General features: G+C 34.8%; 1 protein-coding gene across 4 annotated transcripts; it reads left to right on the top strand.

Annotated features, from left to right (window-relative positions):
- The first annotated feature begins 302 nt into the window (after positions 1 to 302).
- On the top strand, positions 303 to 6,057 carry LOC105214974 (uncharacterized). Of its 4 annotated transcripts, none has more exons than XM_029042097.2 (4): positions 304 to 4,444; positions 4,526 to 4,727; positions 4,798 to 4,963; positions 5,052 to 6,057. In XM_029042097.2, exons 1-4 carry the CDS (start codon positions 394 to 396, stop codon positions 5,802 to 5,804), a joined length of 5,172 nt encoding a protein of 1,723 aa, XP_028897930.2. In that variant the 5' UTR covers positions 304 to 393; the 3' UTR covers positions 5,805 to 6,057. The 4 variants fall into 4 exon arrangements, with proteins under 4 accessions (XP_028897932.2, XP_028897931.2, XP_028897930.2 ...); XM_011188690.3 differs by having other exon boundaries at positions 304 to 4,459; XM_029042099.2 differs by lacking the exon at positions 5,052 to 6,057 and having other exon boundaries at positions 303 to 4,459; positions 4,526 to 4,722; positions 4,798 to 4,937.
- The last annotated feature ends 8,929 nt before the right edge of the window (positions 6,058 to 14,986 follow it).

Raw genomic sequence — 14,986 nt, 5'->3', positions numbered from 1 at the left:
TAACCTTTGAACTATTAAAGGCAACTACTTTTCGTGAGGTGGATAGCGGCTGTGAGTGCAAACCCTATTAGAATGTAAAATGAAGACGAAACAATAGTCTACCTACCATCTTACTGGAATTACGAATTAGCAATAAATAAATCTGTAAATATTCATATTTTAGTAGTTTAATATTTCATGTTTTCTAAACGCGATCCATAAGTTTTTGATTCCAAAAATTTTCAAAACCACAGCTATGCATGTAACCCTGTGTTGGTTTGCTCACAATTTCCTTTTGTGACAGTTTTTGAATAAAAAATTTTTATCAACAAAGAAAAAATAATTGCAATGACAGTTAAATGTGAAAGAAATAATATTTGATAAATTTTTATATTTTTTAAGCACAAAGAAGAAATGAAATTTTCGTGCGTGTCTTTCTTCTTTGCACTCACGATTGCCGCGCAATTTCAACGCATACACACTGCCGTTAGCGATGAGCTCGTCCAATACAAGCGAACGCTGGACGAAGCCACCGATGCTTTACAAAATGCGGAAGACTCGCCGGCGCTCAACGGTAATGCCGAATTGCAGCGACAACGGCGCAAATCGATCGATGATCTGCTACGAAACTCGGAATTGGATTTAAATTTGAACTTGGAGCGCGAGGCGCTCGATTTGGACAAGGATTTTATAACACATCCCTTGCAGGGACGTGGCGCCAAACAGGAAAATAAGAACAATAAGGATGAAACGGCGAAGAAACTTAATGTGAATGATCAATTGAATGACCTGGTGCATGCGAATTCGAATTTCCAGAATGTGCATCGAAATTTGTTGAATAGTTTTCACAATAGCCAAAAGAATATTAATTTGGATGAAATATTACAGAAACAGCGCAGCTCCGAAGTGAAAGCGCCTAAAAACTCGAAGGGTTCGAGCGGTACCAGCAAGGAGGAGAAGGAAAAGAGTAAGGAAAAAGAAAAGGAGACGAATGATTCCAACAATGCCAGTAAAAACAATCAAAATAAAAATGCTAATACCGGCGCCGGCAATGCAAATAAAGACAGCTATCTCAATAATAACAGTTGGAAATCGAGTTTCAGTGAAAAGGATAAGGATTTTAATCTGGACATGGATTTTGGTAAAACTGGTTCCTTGAGCGCGCCGTACTCGTCGACATACACGAAGTTCGACACTGACAGTTTCAGTACAAATACAAATACCAAAAGTAGTCATAAAGGCGCCACTGGCGATGGTTCCAGTGTCCTAACCAAAGCCTATATTAGCTGTAAGCCGGTCTCCAGCAATGCTGGACACATAAAAAGTGACAATGCCTACTTTGAATTTACCTCTAATCTCCACAATCCCGCACCCAGTAAACCGAGCAGTCCGAAGAGCAATTTAAATTCTATCTTACTGCTCGAAGCGAATAATTACCGGAATGCGTTACACACGAAGATGCTGGACAACATGGATGAATTGAAAGAGAAGAAAGTCGATCCGGAAATGCGAAGAATGATGGAGAAGGTTGACTTTCCACATTTTAAGTTAGACTTCGATACACAAATGGAGGATTTTGCCAAGTCCAAGTCCAAGTCGAAGACGGACACTGAAGAAGACGACGAACCGATCAGTTATGAGAAAACTATTGAAAATATACACTTTCCAAGTATAGTAAATGATCAATTCGATTTGGGACGCAATGATTTGTCACATGAAGCCAACTATAAGCTTTCAAAAATCGAACAAGAGCAATCGGAACCGCGTAAGGGAAATGCACATGGCAATGCAGCATTTAGCGGCTTGCAGAGCTTGAATAGTATAATGAACATACCCTCGAAACGCAGCACCGGCTTCAATGCCATGGATGAAATTAAGTTGAAGACCAGCACACGTCTTATGGCTAAAGGATTGGGTCCTTCACTCCCTAGTTATGCGCTTTCCGAAACACAACAGGAACTGCAATTAGACGATGCGGTGAAGAAGTTGGAGAAGAGTTTCCAATCGGAAAATCCACACATCGGCATCGCCGATTACACCAATCGACGTGTAACAAGCCATTTATCGAAAGATGAGCTAGATTGGCAGGATCGCCTTAGGCATATGGAAGAAGCGGAAGCGCGTTCGTATGAAAAATTGCTTGACGATGCTGAACCGGAGGCACCCAATGGCGGTAGTGATGCAAAAACTAAAACCGAAGACATTATATTAGGGCCGACATACACTATACTACGGCGTAGGCGTACCAGTGCGCAGCCAGATGAAGAAGAGGAGGACAGCAACCTTTACGATTTATTGCGCACAAAACGTGTCACCAAAAATTTGAAAGACGATGGTAATCTCAATTTAGGAAATGTGCGAAAATTATCGCCAAATGATATACTCGTTGCGCGAGTGCCAGATTTTGCGCCCGTCGTTGATGGTAAAGCGTTATCCGATGAGGTACCTGCATCAGAGTTAACAGCTGCCGAAGAGCCAACACAAGAAGAAGCTGTAGCAGATGATGTAGATACTGATGCAGACGATATCGATGATATGGATAATGCGCAATTGGTCGACGATAATGAACCAATGACTGGCGAAAATGTCGGACGTGCACACAGCAAACGTTGTGGGGAGCAGGAGAGTAATTATAAGACCACCGCAGAGAGAGGTACGCGCGATAAGGATAACGATGAGAAACATGAAATGACGATATTCAAATTCAAGCGTGACTCTAATAAAGTTGAAGAGTCTAACGTACCGAAGCGGCGCGTTAAGCGTATAGGTGTGCTCAATGCAGATGGCGCATTGACCGCTGTGAAAGAAGTAGATTTAGATGGACTGCTCGATCTTATGACGGTGAACAATTTCGTGCCTAAACGAGAAGTGCAGGAAAAAGAGACTGTAAATGCAGAAAAGGAAAAAAGAGTAGCGGAGACCAGCGGCGTACAAAAGATGACTGATAAAGTCGAGTCGAAACAAAAAGTATTGCGTAGACGCAGACGCGAAGTAGATATTTCAAGAAAAGAGGTTTACAGCGATGACAGTTTGCATGTATTGAATGGTGCCGAAAGAAAGCGACGTTCACTTAACAGTAGAGATAAACGACGCATGAAAAGAGAAGCCGAGAAGTCAAAGGAGAGTGATGAGAAAAAGGATAAAGAGAAGACAAATGGAAATGTGGAGCCAAAACAGAACAAGCCAATTGACGATGAGAAGGACAGCGCAAAAAAGTTAACAAGCAATGAGGTTAAAGAAGAGAGTACGGCTGAACATTTGATGGACAAACGAAACACACAAGCCGTTGACCCAATCGATGATAATAATGCCGACAATCACAAGGTTGTCAACACTGCTTTATTGATAAACGATGATGGGAATTTAATACCCTCCGATGCTTTTGAAAGACGCGTATTGACACCGCGGAGCGAAACCCTTAACGATGCAGCCGTTATAGCGGCTGATAGAAAGGCTATGAAAGCGGCCAGAACTAATTATCCCAGAAATGCAGAAAGAGCTTGCAACTATATTGATTCGCGCGAAGATAACTATGGCGATTTGATGGGGCGCTTGAGACGGCTATCGCTCCGCAATCGAGAACCGGAGAGGCAAAGCGATTTTAGCAACTCTGCGAGTGAGTTTGGCAATCAAAAATTTGATAATCTCAAACAGTTCGATCATTATGCGCGCAATTTCGATGGCATACCAGTCGATAATCTTTGGTATGGCAGCGATCCGTGGGAGGAAGACCATGACAATGAGCAAACTAATAATGAAGAAACTACCAACAGAAATCGGCCAAATAAACAACATGCGGCATTGACTATACGGATCGAGGATGGCGCTATCAAGAGCATTGAAAGAAAGGAACAGCCGAGCAAGAAAAACGAAGTGGGTATTGTAAGCGAAAAAATAGCGAATGCCGAGGAAGAAGAGTCGGGTGGTAGTGAGGAGGCGGCATTCGATTGGTTTGGAAGGAATAAGAATAAAGACGACGCAAGTTGCAAAGGTGAAGACAATGGCTTGATATTGCAATTGAATAATCAGATGCTCAACTGCACCGCATTTAATACGCTGGAGAACTTTCTTAAGACCGTACAGCACCAACAAAACAGAGGTGACGGTGGTAGAGGTGGCGGTAATGCTTCAAATGCTGGCAGTACACATTCCAACAATAAGCTTGCCAATGAGAACTGTGAAGACAAACAGGGTGGACATAGCGGACATGGAGCTGGAGGTGAGCAAAGCAATGCGGGACATGGTGGAGGAGACAATCGTCATAACGGTAATGCAGGTGGCTCACAAGATAAACTTGGACATGGAGGTTTTGGAGATAGAATGAATGGTAATCATGGCTGTGCTAAACACGGTGGCAGCAACACTGGTGGTAATGCTGTAAATGGTGCCGGTAGTTATGGGATCAGTGGCGTTGGTAATGGTCTCGGTCCTCCTGACGATAACTGTGGATCGAAGGGTACAGACGGTAATACAAATGGCGGTAAAACGTACAATGATGCAATTAATATGACTATTGAAATTCAACCGGTTACCATGCGTCCACTAGGTACAGGCGGGCAGAAAACCATGAAGCTGAACATCACTATCAATGCGAGCGTTATGGGCGATCAGAAGGCGAAGAACTTTATCGGCAATGGTACGTTTAAAGTACAGAGCGAAGATCGTGAACGACGTGGCATTTCATTTCCACAGTTCGAGTCATTTAAGCGCTACGCAACGAAGCGAAAGTGCCCGAAGCCGAAGGTGAGGTGAGTTAGTAGGTGAACGTAAACCTAAATGCTTCGAAATGCATATATTAAAGTCTCATCTTTTCTCCAGTTGTGATGAGGGCAAGGCAAATGGGAAGGGTTCGCTGGAAATTGTCAAATCTATGTTCAATATGGCGAAATGTAATCCACAAATGAAACCGTTATGGACAATTTTAAAGCGTAATCAACAATGCATGAAGAAAATACCACCACAGGAGAACACCTTTGAGAAAATGGTCTGACCAATACCGTTTCATTACCGACATTAACATTATTTGACTGTAAACAAATATTTTTCTTTTACTTCCACATACGCTACAAAAGCAAACGGACGATGTAAATCATATCGAAGACATGGTGCAACAAGCTATGGAGGCCATTAGCGATATAATCGATGATCAAGTGGAGCAACGCTCTTGCATACCACTGCCGCCGGAGCTGAAAATATTCTACGATCAAATATTAGAAATTTTCGAGAGCAATTCGGCTGAAGGAGTGCGTGAGAAGCGTGCCAATATCGATGCACCCTTCAATGAGTTCAGCAAAGAGGTGCGTCTCATCGATCCGAACAGTGTGGACGAACGTTCGCGCATCGTTAAGAAACTACTGCGCCAATACGAGGGACTACCAATTGAGGATCAGGAGCAGATGGTCGGCGTACGTGAAGATCTCTTACAGAATCTGGACATGCTGCAACACATGCAGGTGGAGCAGTTGCATAAGAAGCGCGAACCGCAGGTACAGCAGCCGCAACAAGTACAACAACTGCAGCCGCAACAAGCACAACAGTTGCAGCCGGAGCAGCAGTCGCGGCCGGAGCCAGAGCAAGAGCCGCAACATCAACCGAATGCAGTGCAAGTGCATCAAGAGAATAAGGATGAGTCAGCGGAGGGGGAAAGTGATATGCAAGCGCGACAACGTCGTGAAGTGTTGAAGCGTTTGGAAGCCGAGAAGGATGTTGATGAGCAGCTCATAAAGACATACGATCTACCGTATACGCCCGAATTTGTACGTTTGATGAAAGCGTCGGAATTACTGCAAGAGCAAAATCTTAGAGAATCGGAGCGGAGGGAGTAAGGAATACCGAGTAAGGAGTACCGAGAATGCGTCAATTGGAGACAGTGTGCTAAAATGCGTGTTGTTGCTGCTAACTTTTAATGTGTGTCAAGTTAAAAAATTTCTATTTTTATAAATATTTTATTTCTATTGTGCATTTTTTATTGTATTACGAATTGATATTTATAATTGTTCTATGTGTGTGTGCATATTTGCACAGATATATATATATATCTATTGTTTATTTAAAATAAATGAAGATCAGATATTCGCTGATATCTACATAATATTAAATATTATGCTGAATTTATCTCAATATAAATTGGCGACTCCTTCAACTGCTCTCTGGTTTTTTTGTTATTCTCCAAACTCTATAGTAATATAGTCAGTCTAGTATGGGATTATATAACAAATAGTAATATTTTTGAAGTGCAGGTTAGTCTCGAACCTATTCCTCTTCCAAAAATTTCATGGTCCTAGTTTTTGAATGAGCCATTACTGAGCTGATGGAATTTTCAACTATGGAATCGTGTTGCGACTTGAAGTTGGGTGCAAAGGATAGAGGTGAAAATCAATGGGGATAAAATTTAAGAATTGAAGACAATTATATAAGTTTAGAAGATATTAAATTATATTTACACTAAATCCAAATATGAGACTATTATCTACTATAATATTATAAGGCTGGATACAAAATGTATTAAGGAAACTTAATGAACTTCATATATACCTTGTCAAATTTGCATAATTGTAAATTAGAACTACATTTTATATTGATTATCATTTAATTGAAGGTTAATTCAATATTCCTGGTATTTATATCTTTCAAATACATTGGCCCTGTGATTAACTTTTGACTCTAAACAAAAGTTATAAATAGTTAGGGCTCATTTACTAAACAAACACTGTTATTCGTACAATTGAAGAGGGTGAAATTCCAGAGAAATGGAAATGGGGGAGCATTTCAACACTTTATTATTAACCTCAAATATTGCGCCGCACATAACAATAAACAATGACGATGAAATGTCAGCATTTTGAGGAAATTAATGATTTCTAATTAACCATATACGAGTATGTAGTGCAGACAACCCCGCGCGATTACAATAAAAGGTTAAGTTTGTCATTCATAGGATTATAGCTATATTTTAAAAGTTTCTGCTCGCCCCACCAGGCAAGCAATTAAAATCAGTGAATATGTGAAATTTAGAAAGTTTCAGTATAATTCAATGGCTACATCAACGCTACAATCATATATTTATATGAAGTTCCGTAGGGCTTACCAAAGGCAACATTCTTCTGCAATTTGTAATGGTCTCACAGAGGTAGTCTCTATATTTGATACAAATTTCGTGTCAATACTGAATCAGAAGTTACCAACTGATTTCAGAGTTGAATAGGTAGAGCATTGAATATTATCTTCGTGTATTGTCTAAAATTCTATCAAAATTATTAGCGGAAATTTATTAGACTCTAAGGTATTTGACTTTAAAGCTGCTTTCGACAGCACGAAAAGGAGTTGCCTTTATGCCGCGATATCTTAATTTGGTATCCCCGCAAAACTAATACGGCTGTGTAAGCTGACGTTGAGCAACACCAAAAGCTCCGTCAGGATCGGGAAGGACCTCTCCGAGCCGTTCGATACCAGACAAGGTGACTCACTATCGTACAACTTCTTTAACTTGATGCTGGAAAAAATTATACGAGCTGCAGAGCTAAATAGAGAAGGTACAATCTTCTACAAGAGTGTACAGCTACTGGCGTACGCCGCTGATATCGATATCATTGGAAACAACACCCGCGCCGTTAGTTCTGCTTTTTCCGGACTGGATAAGGAAGCGAAGCGTATGGGTCTGGTGGTGAACGAGGACAAGACGAAATATCTCCTGTCATCAAACAAACAGTCAGCGCATTCGCGTCTTGGCTCCCACGTCACTGCTGACAAGTCTCTCATCATTCCCGTCCTACTTTACGGTGCAGAAGCGTGGACGATGTCAACATCCGATGAGACGGCATTAGGAGTTTTCGAGAGAAAGGTTTTGCGGAAGATTTATGGTCCCTTAAACATTGGCAACGGCGAATACCGCAGACGATGGAACGATGAGTGTATGTGTTATTCGACGACATAGACATAGTCCAGCGAATAAAAAAACAGCGGCTACGCTGGCTAGGTTATGTTGTTGGAATGGATGAAAATGCTCCAGCAGTACCCGCTGGTGGAAGCCGAGGAAGAGGGAGACCTCCACTCCAATGGAAGGACCAGGTGGAGAGGGACCTGGCTTCGCTTGGTATAACCAATTGGCGCCAAACTGCCAGAAGCAGGGATACGTGGCGCGCTGTTTTGGACTCGGCTATAACCGCGTAAGCGGTGTCTATGCTAGTCAAGAAGAAGAGGAAGAAGGTATTTGAATAATAATTGTGGGTTAGATATTAACGAACTCCATAAGTTCTATAGTAGATCGCAGTGTTTGTAGCCAATCCTAAACATAGTTTCGTCGTGATTTCTCACACCAATATATTTTCTTCCATGTCGTTATTTACTGTATTTAGTCTTTCTTTACTAAATATGTTTCAGTGAAAGATTGATATTTTGACGGCGATTAATTAAAAATATTTGGAATGAACCTTTGTAAAATCGGCGTTCTAGAAGGAAGTCAAATAATTGCTTAATTTGAATTCTTGGCATTTAATAGTTCTTATTATTGGTAGTTATAAGCATCAACTATGTATTTTGTCATCTGTCAGTCTTATTAATATTGGTATGGTAGTTAATGACGTTAACAAACTGTTGACTGTCATCTATCAATTGTTAGTTATAACAAAAAGATTTCTAAATAGATCGTATATTCCTAAAGTCTGTTTACTGTTTACTGTCTCCTGTCAGTTGTTATGCCGAATAATTTAATATAAATGTGTTAATAAATTATTTGTGAAAAATGTTTGATTACTTTCTGTCAATTGACAGCTGTCAGTTGTAACACATTGTAATTTAAATGAGAAGTATCCTTTTGAAAGCTGTCAGTTGACTGTTTTCAATTGTGATATACAATTAATTGTACTATCACTCTCATCTGTCAACTGTATATAATATCTGTCATGTATCAGTTATTGCTATGGGAATCGGACTGTGTTCATTAGTCTTTAATATTACAACTATCGATTGTCAAAAGATTTATCTCTTTTATACAAAACTGACAATTTTTTTTCTCCATTTGTCAGTTATCTGTCGGAATTGTATATAAAATAAGAAAACAAAACTATTTCAAGAATCTATGGCCAGTAGTCCGTCATCTCTCAACTGTCAACTCAATTGCATGTATAAAACTTAATAATTCCAAGCAATTCTGGAGATTGCAATGAAATTCAATATGAAAATTTTGACTCGTTTTAAACCTAGAATTTTACATATCGCCTGCAGCATAGTGCACAAGTCTGTCTCTATATTCTAACACATGAATTTTCTAGAAAGTGAGTTTCGTTTTTCAATAAATTCACATGAATTTAAACACACAAACATACAGTTTATGTATAAGAATATGAAAGTGTTCATACAAATACTTCGCAATTCAATATGCCACAGCAAACTCTCCATCGCACTGAACTTAAATGCTCGATTAGTAGTGTAAGCGTTAAAAATACGATTAGTGCAAATTGCACTTAACCCAAGAAAATGAACTTTCAAAATTGCTTACCCAGAAAGATGAGCATCAGCAGCATGGTTGGCCATTATGGCCATGTCATACACTTAAACACATGGAAATTATGTGGAAAGCGCTGTAAATATGTATGTGTGTTTTGGTGCGTTTTTGTTTGTTTGTGGAAATTTGCCACATATTTAAACTAATCGGAGTGGCAACAACACTTTGTGGCTTGCGATTGACTTCTACTACACACAACCACACATACATATGATTGCCTATGTGTTTGTATTTGTGTGCGCATTTGTGATTTTATAAGTGTTTGCACTGGCAGGAAGACACTCAGCTATCAACTATCTGTCAGAAAACAGTCACTTCAGTTGCATTTTGCTCCTGCTCGATTTTATCCTTTCGAAAATGGTTGCTTTCTCTCCCTCCTTCCTTCTTACTTATCTACTATCTCGGGCTGTCGTAGTAAGGGAATTGTTGTGCCAAAAACTTCACTCCATCACATTGGCCATAAAGTGCGAATGCATAATTAATTCCAATTATGAGTTTACAAACATTGCCACAACACAAACACACAAACTCACACATTCGGAGGCGAGGAGTAGCTGGTGGAAGATTCATCCATTTTATGATGGTTTGAGGTATTTGATGACATTGAGCGTTTGATGCCATTTTAGTTGAGCTACTCACACACAGACACCCCTTCAATGGAGATTACACATATATGCAACCAAAGTAAACTCTCCGAGCATATCATTTTCGGTTTTATGACATTTTTCTGTGTTTGCTACTTGTTGTCTTCTTAGTCACCAAGGTTCCTTTATTACTTTGAAGCGTTCGGAGATGTCATTAAACTTTTCCTGTAACTAAGGTAATATAAACTGAAAGTTTGTGCTTTTGCTCTAGATTTTCACGTGACGAATTGCTTGGTTGGCATAATTTTGTGTGTTTTCCGGTTTAAAATTATGTAAGAAACTATGAACTCATCAAATTTAAATGCTGCTGGGATTGTTTAATTGTACACTGTGGGGTTGCGTATTTTGTTAATAATAGTAGCTGATGTTAGGGGCTCAGATTCGTCGCTTGGTTAAATTACTGGAAATCTGAGATATTGAATCTCATAATGCGATCCCAACGTCCGGCAAATGAGATATTGATTAGCGTATTCTTTTATTCTGGAACACGATTGATGCTCGGTCCGTCCTTTAGTGGGAATACCAGGTCCCAGAACAATAGCGTAGAGATTATTTCGATATCGTGTAGGGATGCTATTTATAGATGCTTCCAAAAACACTCTGAAGGAATCCTTAACCTTTTCGATACTCAGAACCGAGTGGATGCATTGGGGTTCTGAGTTCCAGACCCAATGAGAATGATAGTCAGGCTTTTATGGCGTGTCAGGCTCAGTATCTCCTTTTACTACCAAATTTAAGACTTATGAAAGAACCACTCGTGAGGGTCTTCAAAGACACCATATGTTTAAGAAAAGTAAATTTCGGTACTTTCTGCTTTCAATTTGATGTGGACGCTGGCCATTTTGACAGGCCAAAGCCGTTTTGACAAGCCAAAGCCGAACGTACGCTCTGACCTATCTAAGACTTGCAGAGGTCGAGTAACGTGTGATATTTGGAAAAAAAATAGTGTATCGTTGCTCTTCAACTTGCATCGAACCCGTGTCGTAAATACAGATATTTTTCAGATAAAATTTTTATTTTTCTCATTGAATGTACTAGATAATCCATAGAACAAAACTCAGGATCTCCAAGATGATTATGATCACCGGGATTATTTCTCATGAAAATAGTTGCCGACTGTTAATTAGAATCTTAATACATAGATTCAAAGAATTGAAAGGCAAAATTATTAAGTTGGGTAGGATAATTTATTTGTATCAATGTTTGTTGTTACTTCCTAAAGGAATCCGAAGTCGCTGTGTCTGCTTTCTTTTGATTATTACAAATTTAGAATTACAAATCACTTGTCTTCCGTTCAATATACCCTCCTCTACACCTACTCACATCATCCATTGTCATATTGCTGACAAAATGTAGTGATTTTTAACGACCAGGGTAATAACACTAAAAGTGTGTATGTGTCTCTCGATTAAGATTATAATCAATTACGAACACAAAATTGTATTTAAGAAAATGCGGAATATGTTAAATATTTGATAAACACACTTGCATTAAAAGTCAACAAAGCGAAGGAAAGACTGAAGAAACACTTAAACGCTGCGCAAGCTCACACCCTAAACATTAAATATGCAAGTAAATATATGTAGCCACAAAGTCAATGAGCAACAAAGCTTTTAAAATGCAATTTCAATATCAATAACCGTTTTTTCCGCCCTTTCCAAGGCAATGGCAAGGTAGTAAGCTTTATGAAACGGCGTCTAAACAGGACTTCTCTACTGAGAAAACAACTTGTAGGCGGTAGGACCTTGTTCAAGAGGAAGGAACCGCTGTTGTGGTTGCATTTAGCTTCAGTACCGTTATGAGTATGTCTAAAAGGCGAAATGCATTTTCAAGTGCATATTTTTAGGAGCGCACTCGTTGTATTAAGCTCCGCAGATGGCATTGAACGTTCTAGTGTTTTAATGGAACGCGAATGTCTTTAGTGGTAGCGCCTTTTCGCTTTCCTTTCCTTTTTGTCGCACTCGAATTTCCGTTTCTTTGTACGCTTGTAATGGTATATGTTTGTTAGTGAACTTTTAAGCGCAAGGCATAAATGTCAAGTTTGCTTTTAGCGCGTTAGAGGTTCCTACATCCACTAATGTAAAGTATAACTCTTATTTTTGGTCGCCTATAAGATAAAGATGGAAGTATTTTACTTGTGTATTGGAAGGCACTGATCCTTGAACGATTTTGAAAATATTCTTGGAAAATAGTCTTGGACACGCGTTTAATATCAAGTTGTAGCTTGAAATGATTCAGATTAAAAACATCAACTGCGATGGTATCAAATCTTGGTCTTCGCTACAAAGAATTTAATTCTACGAATCCATCTCTTGAATTGCAGTATTTTTTAACACCGGTTATCATCTACAAAAGAGTTTTATTTGAATTTAGAAGCTATTTCTGATCCAAAAACCCGTCTAAATAGCAGCGAATAGTGAATAAAATAAAATAAAATAAAATAAAATAAAATAAAATAAAATAAATAGAATAAAATAAAATAAAATAAAATAAAATAAAATAAAATAAAATAAATAGAATAAAATAAAATAAAATAAAATAAAATAAAATAAAATAAAATAAAATAAAATAAAATAAAATAAAATAAAATAAAATAAAATAAAATAAAATAAAATAAAATAAAATAAAATAAAATAAAATAAAATAAAATAAAATAAAATAAAATAAAATAAAATAAAATAAAATAAAATAAAATAAAATAAAATAAAATAAAATAAAATAAAATAAAATAAAATAAAATAAAATAAAATAAAATAAAATAAAATAAAATAAAATAAAATAAAATAAAATAAAATAAAATAAAATAAAATAAAATAAAATAAAATAAAATAAAATAAAATAAAATAAAATAAAATAAAATAAAATAAAATAAAATAAAATAAAATAAAATAAAATAAAAATAAAATGAAATAAAATAAAATAAAATAAAATAAAATAAAATAAAATAAAATAAAATAAAATAAAATAAAATAAAATAAAATAAATATAAAATAAAATAAAATAAAACAAAATAAATAGAATAAAATAAAATAAAATAAAATAAAATAAAATAAAATAAAATAAAATAAAATAAAATAAAATAAAATAAAAATAAAATGAAATAAAATAAAATAAAATAAAATAAAATAAAATAAAATAAAATAAATATAAAATAAAATAAAATAAAACAAAATAAATAGAATAAAATAAAATAAAATAAAATAAAATAAAATAAAATAAAATAAAATAAAATAAAATAAAATAAAATAAAATAAAATAAAATAAAATAAAAATAAAATGAAATAAAATAAAATAAAATAAAATAAAATAAAATAAAATAAAATAAAATAAAATAAAAATAAAATGAAATAAAATAAAATAAAATAAAATAAATAGAATAAAATAAAATAAAATAAAATAAAATAAAATAAAATAAAATAAAATAAAATAAAATAAAATAAAATAAAATAAAACAAAATAAATAGAATAAAATAAAATAAAATAAAATAAAATAAAATAAAATAAAATAAAATAAAATAAAATAAAATAAAATAAAATAAAATAAAATAAAATAAAATAAAATAAAATAAAATAAAATAAAATAAAACAAAATAAATAGAATAAAATAAAATAAAATAAAATAAAATAAAATAAAATAAAATAAAATAAAATAAAATAAAATAAAATAAAATAAAATAAAATAAAATAAAATAAAATAAAATAAAATAAAATAAAATAAAATAAAATAAAATAAAATAAAATAAAATAAAATAAAATAAAATAAAATAAAATAAAATAAAATAAAATAAAATAAAATAAAATAAAATAAAATAAAATAAAATAAAATAAAATAAAATAAAATAAAATAAAATAAAATAAAATAAAAATAAAATGAAATAAAATAAAATAAAATAAAATAAAATAAAATAAAATAAAATAAAATAAATATAAAATAAAATAAAATAAAACAAAATAAATAGAATAAAATAAAATAAAATAAAATAAAATAAAATAAAATAAAATAAAATAAAATAAAATAAAATAAAATAAAATAAAATAAAATAAAATATAATAAAATAAAATAAAATAAAATAAAATAAAATAAAATAAAATAAAATAAAATAAAATAAAATAAGACCTTTATTAAAACAAATTCCCCGGCATGGAATATTATGTAAATTGTTTTTTTTTTTTTTGTTTTTCAAAAAGAAAAGTACTGAAGACGGCTTGCATTTTTACTTACTTGATTGATTTTCAGAATTAAAAAAAAATCATATTTCATGCCAGTAAACATTTGTCACAAATACACATGCTACTTGCACATATGTTTGATTTGTAAAGATTGAAATGATTTATTACTTGTTTGCCCTGTGAACCTCCCCACAGCTGCAGTACAATATTTTTCATACGAAAATCCTTGCATAGCAATAAACATTTACAATTGACATACATTAAATCCATGCAAATTGTGGATTATCATAAACGAATCACTTAACTGTCAATATTGCGGTATTCCGCTGAAGAGGCGCTCATATGGATTGCCGGCAATTTCATTAGCCTTGGATTAGATACAAATTTGCTGCAGTCGAGGCATATAAGAAGATCATTTTTTAAAATTTCAACTGGAGGAAAAAAGGAAACATACGAAAATTTCATTAAGCAACCAAATCCGTCACTTGACGGCAAGCAAAGTAAGCAAAAAATTGTACAAAATTGTGAGAAAGGAACAAACAGTCATCAACTGCCACATAATCCGACAAGTCAATATTAGTTCGAGCTCATTGCTGTTATTCGACAGCAGCGACTGACGGGGGTGGAAAAAATCTGCTTTCCTTTATGTATATGCATTTGCATTGCCCACTTTCGAGTGCCATCAATCATT

Source organism: Zeugodacus cucurbitae, chromosome 6, assembly GCF_028554725.1.
Source record: "Zeugodacus cucurbitae isolate PBARC_wt_2022May chromosome 6, idZeuCucr1.2, whole genome shotgun sequence".
Lineage (NCBI taxonomy): Eukaryota > Metazoa > Arthropoda > Insecta > Diptera > Tephritidae > Zeugodacus > Zeugodacus cucurbitae.
This window is presented reverse-complemented; position numbering and strand designations above follow the sequence as displayed.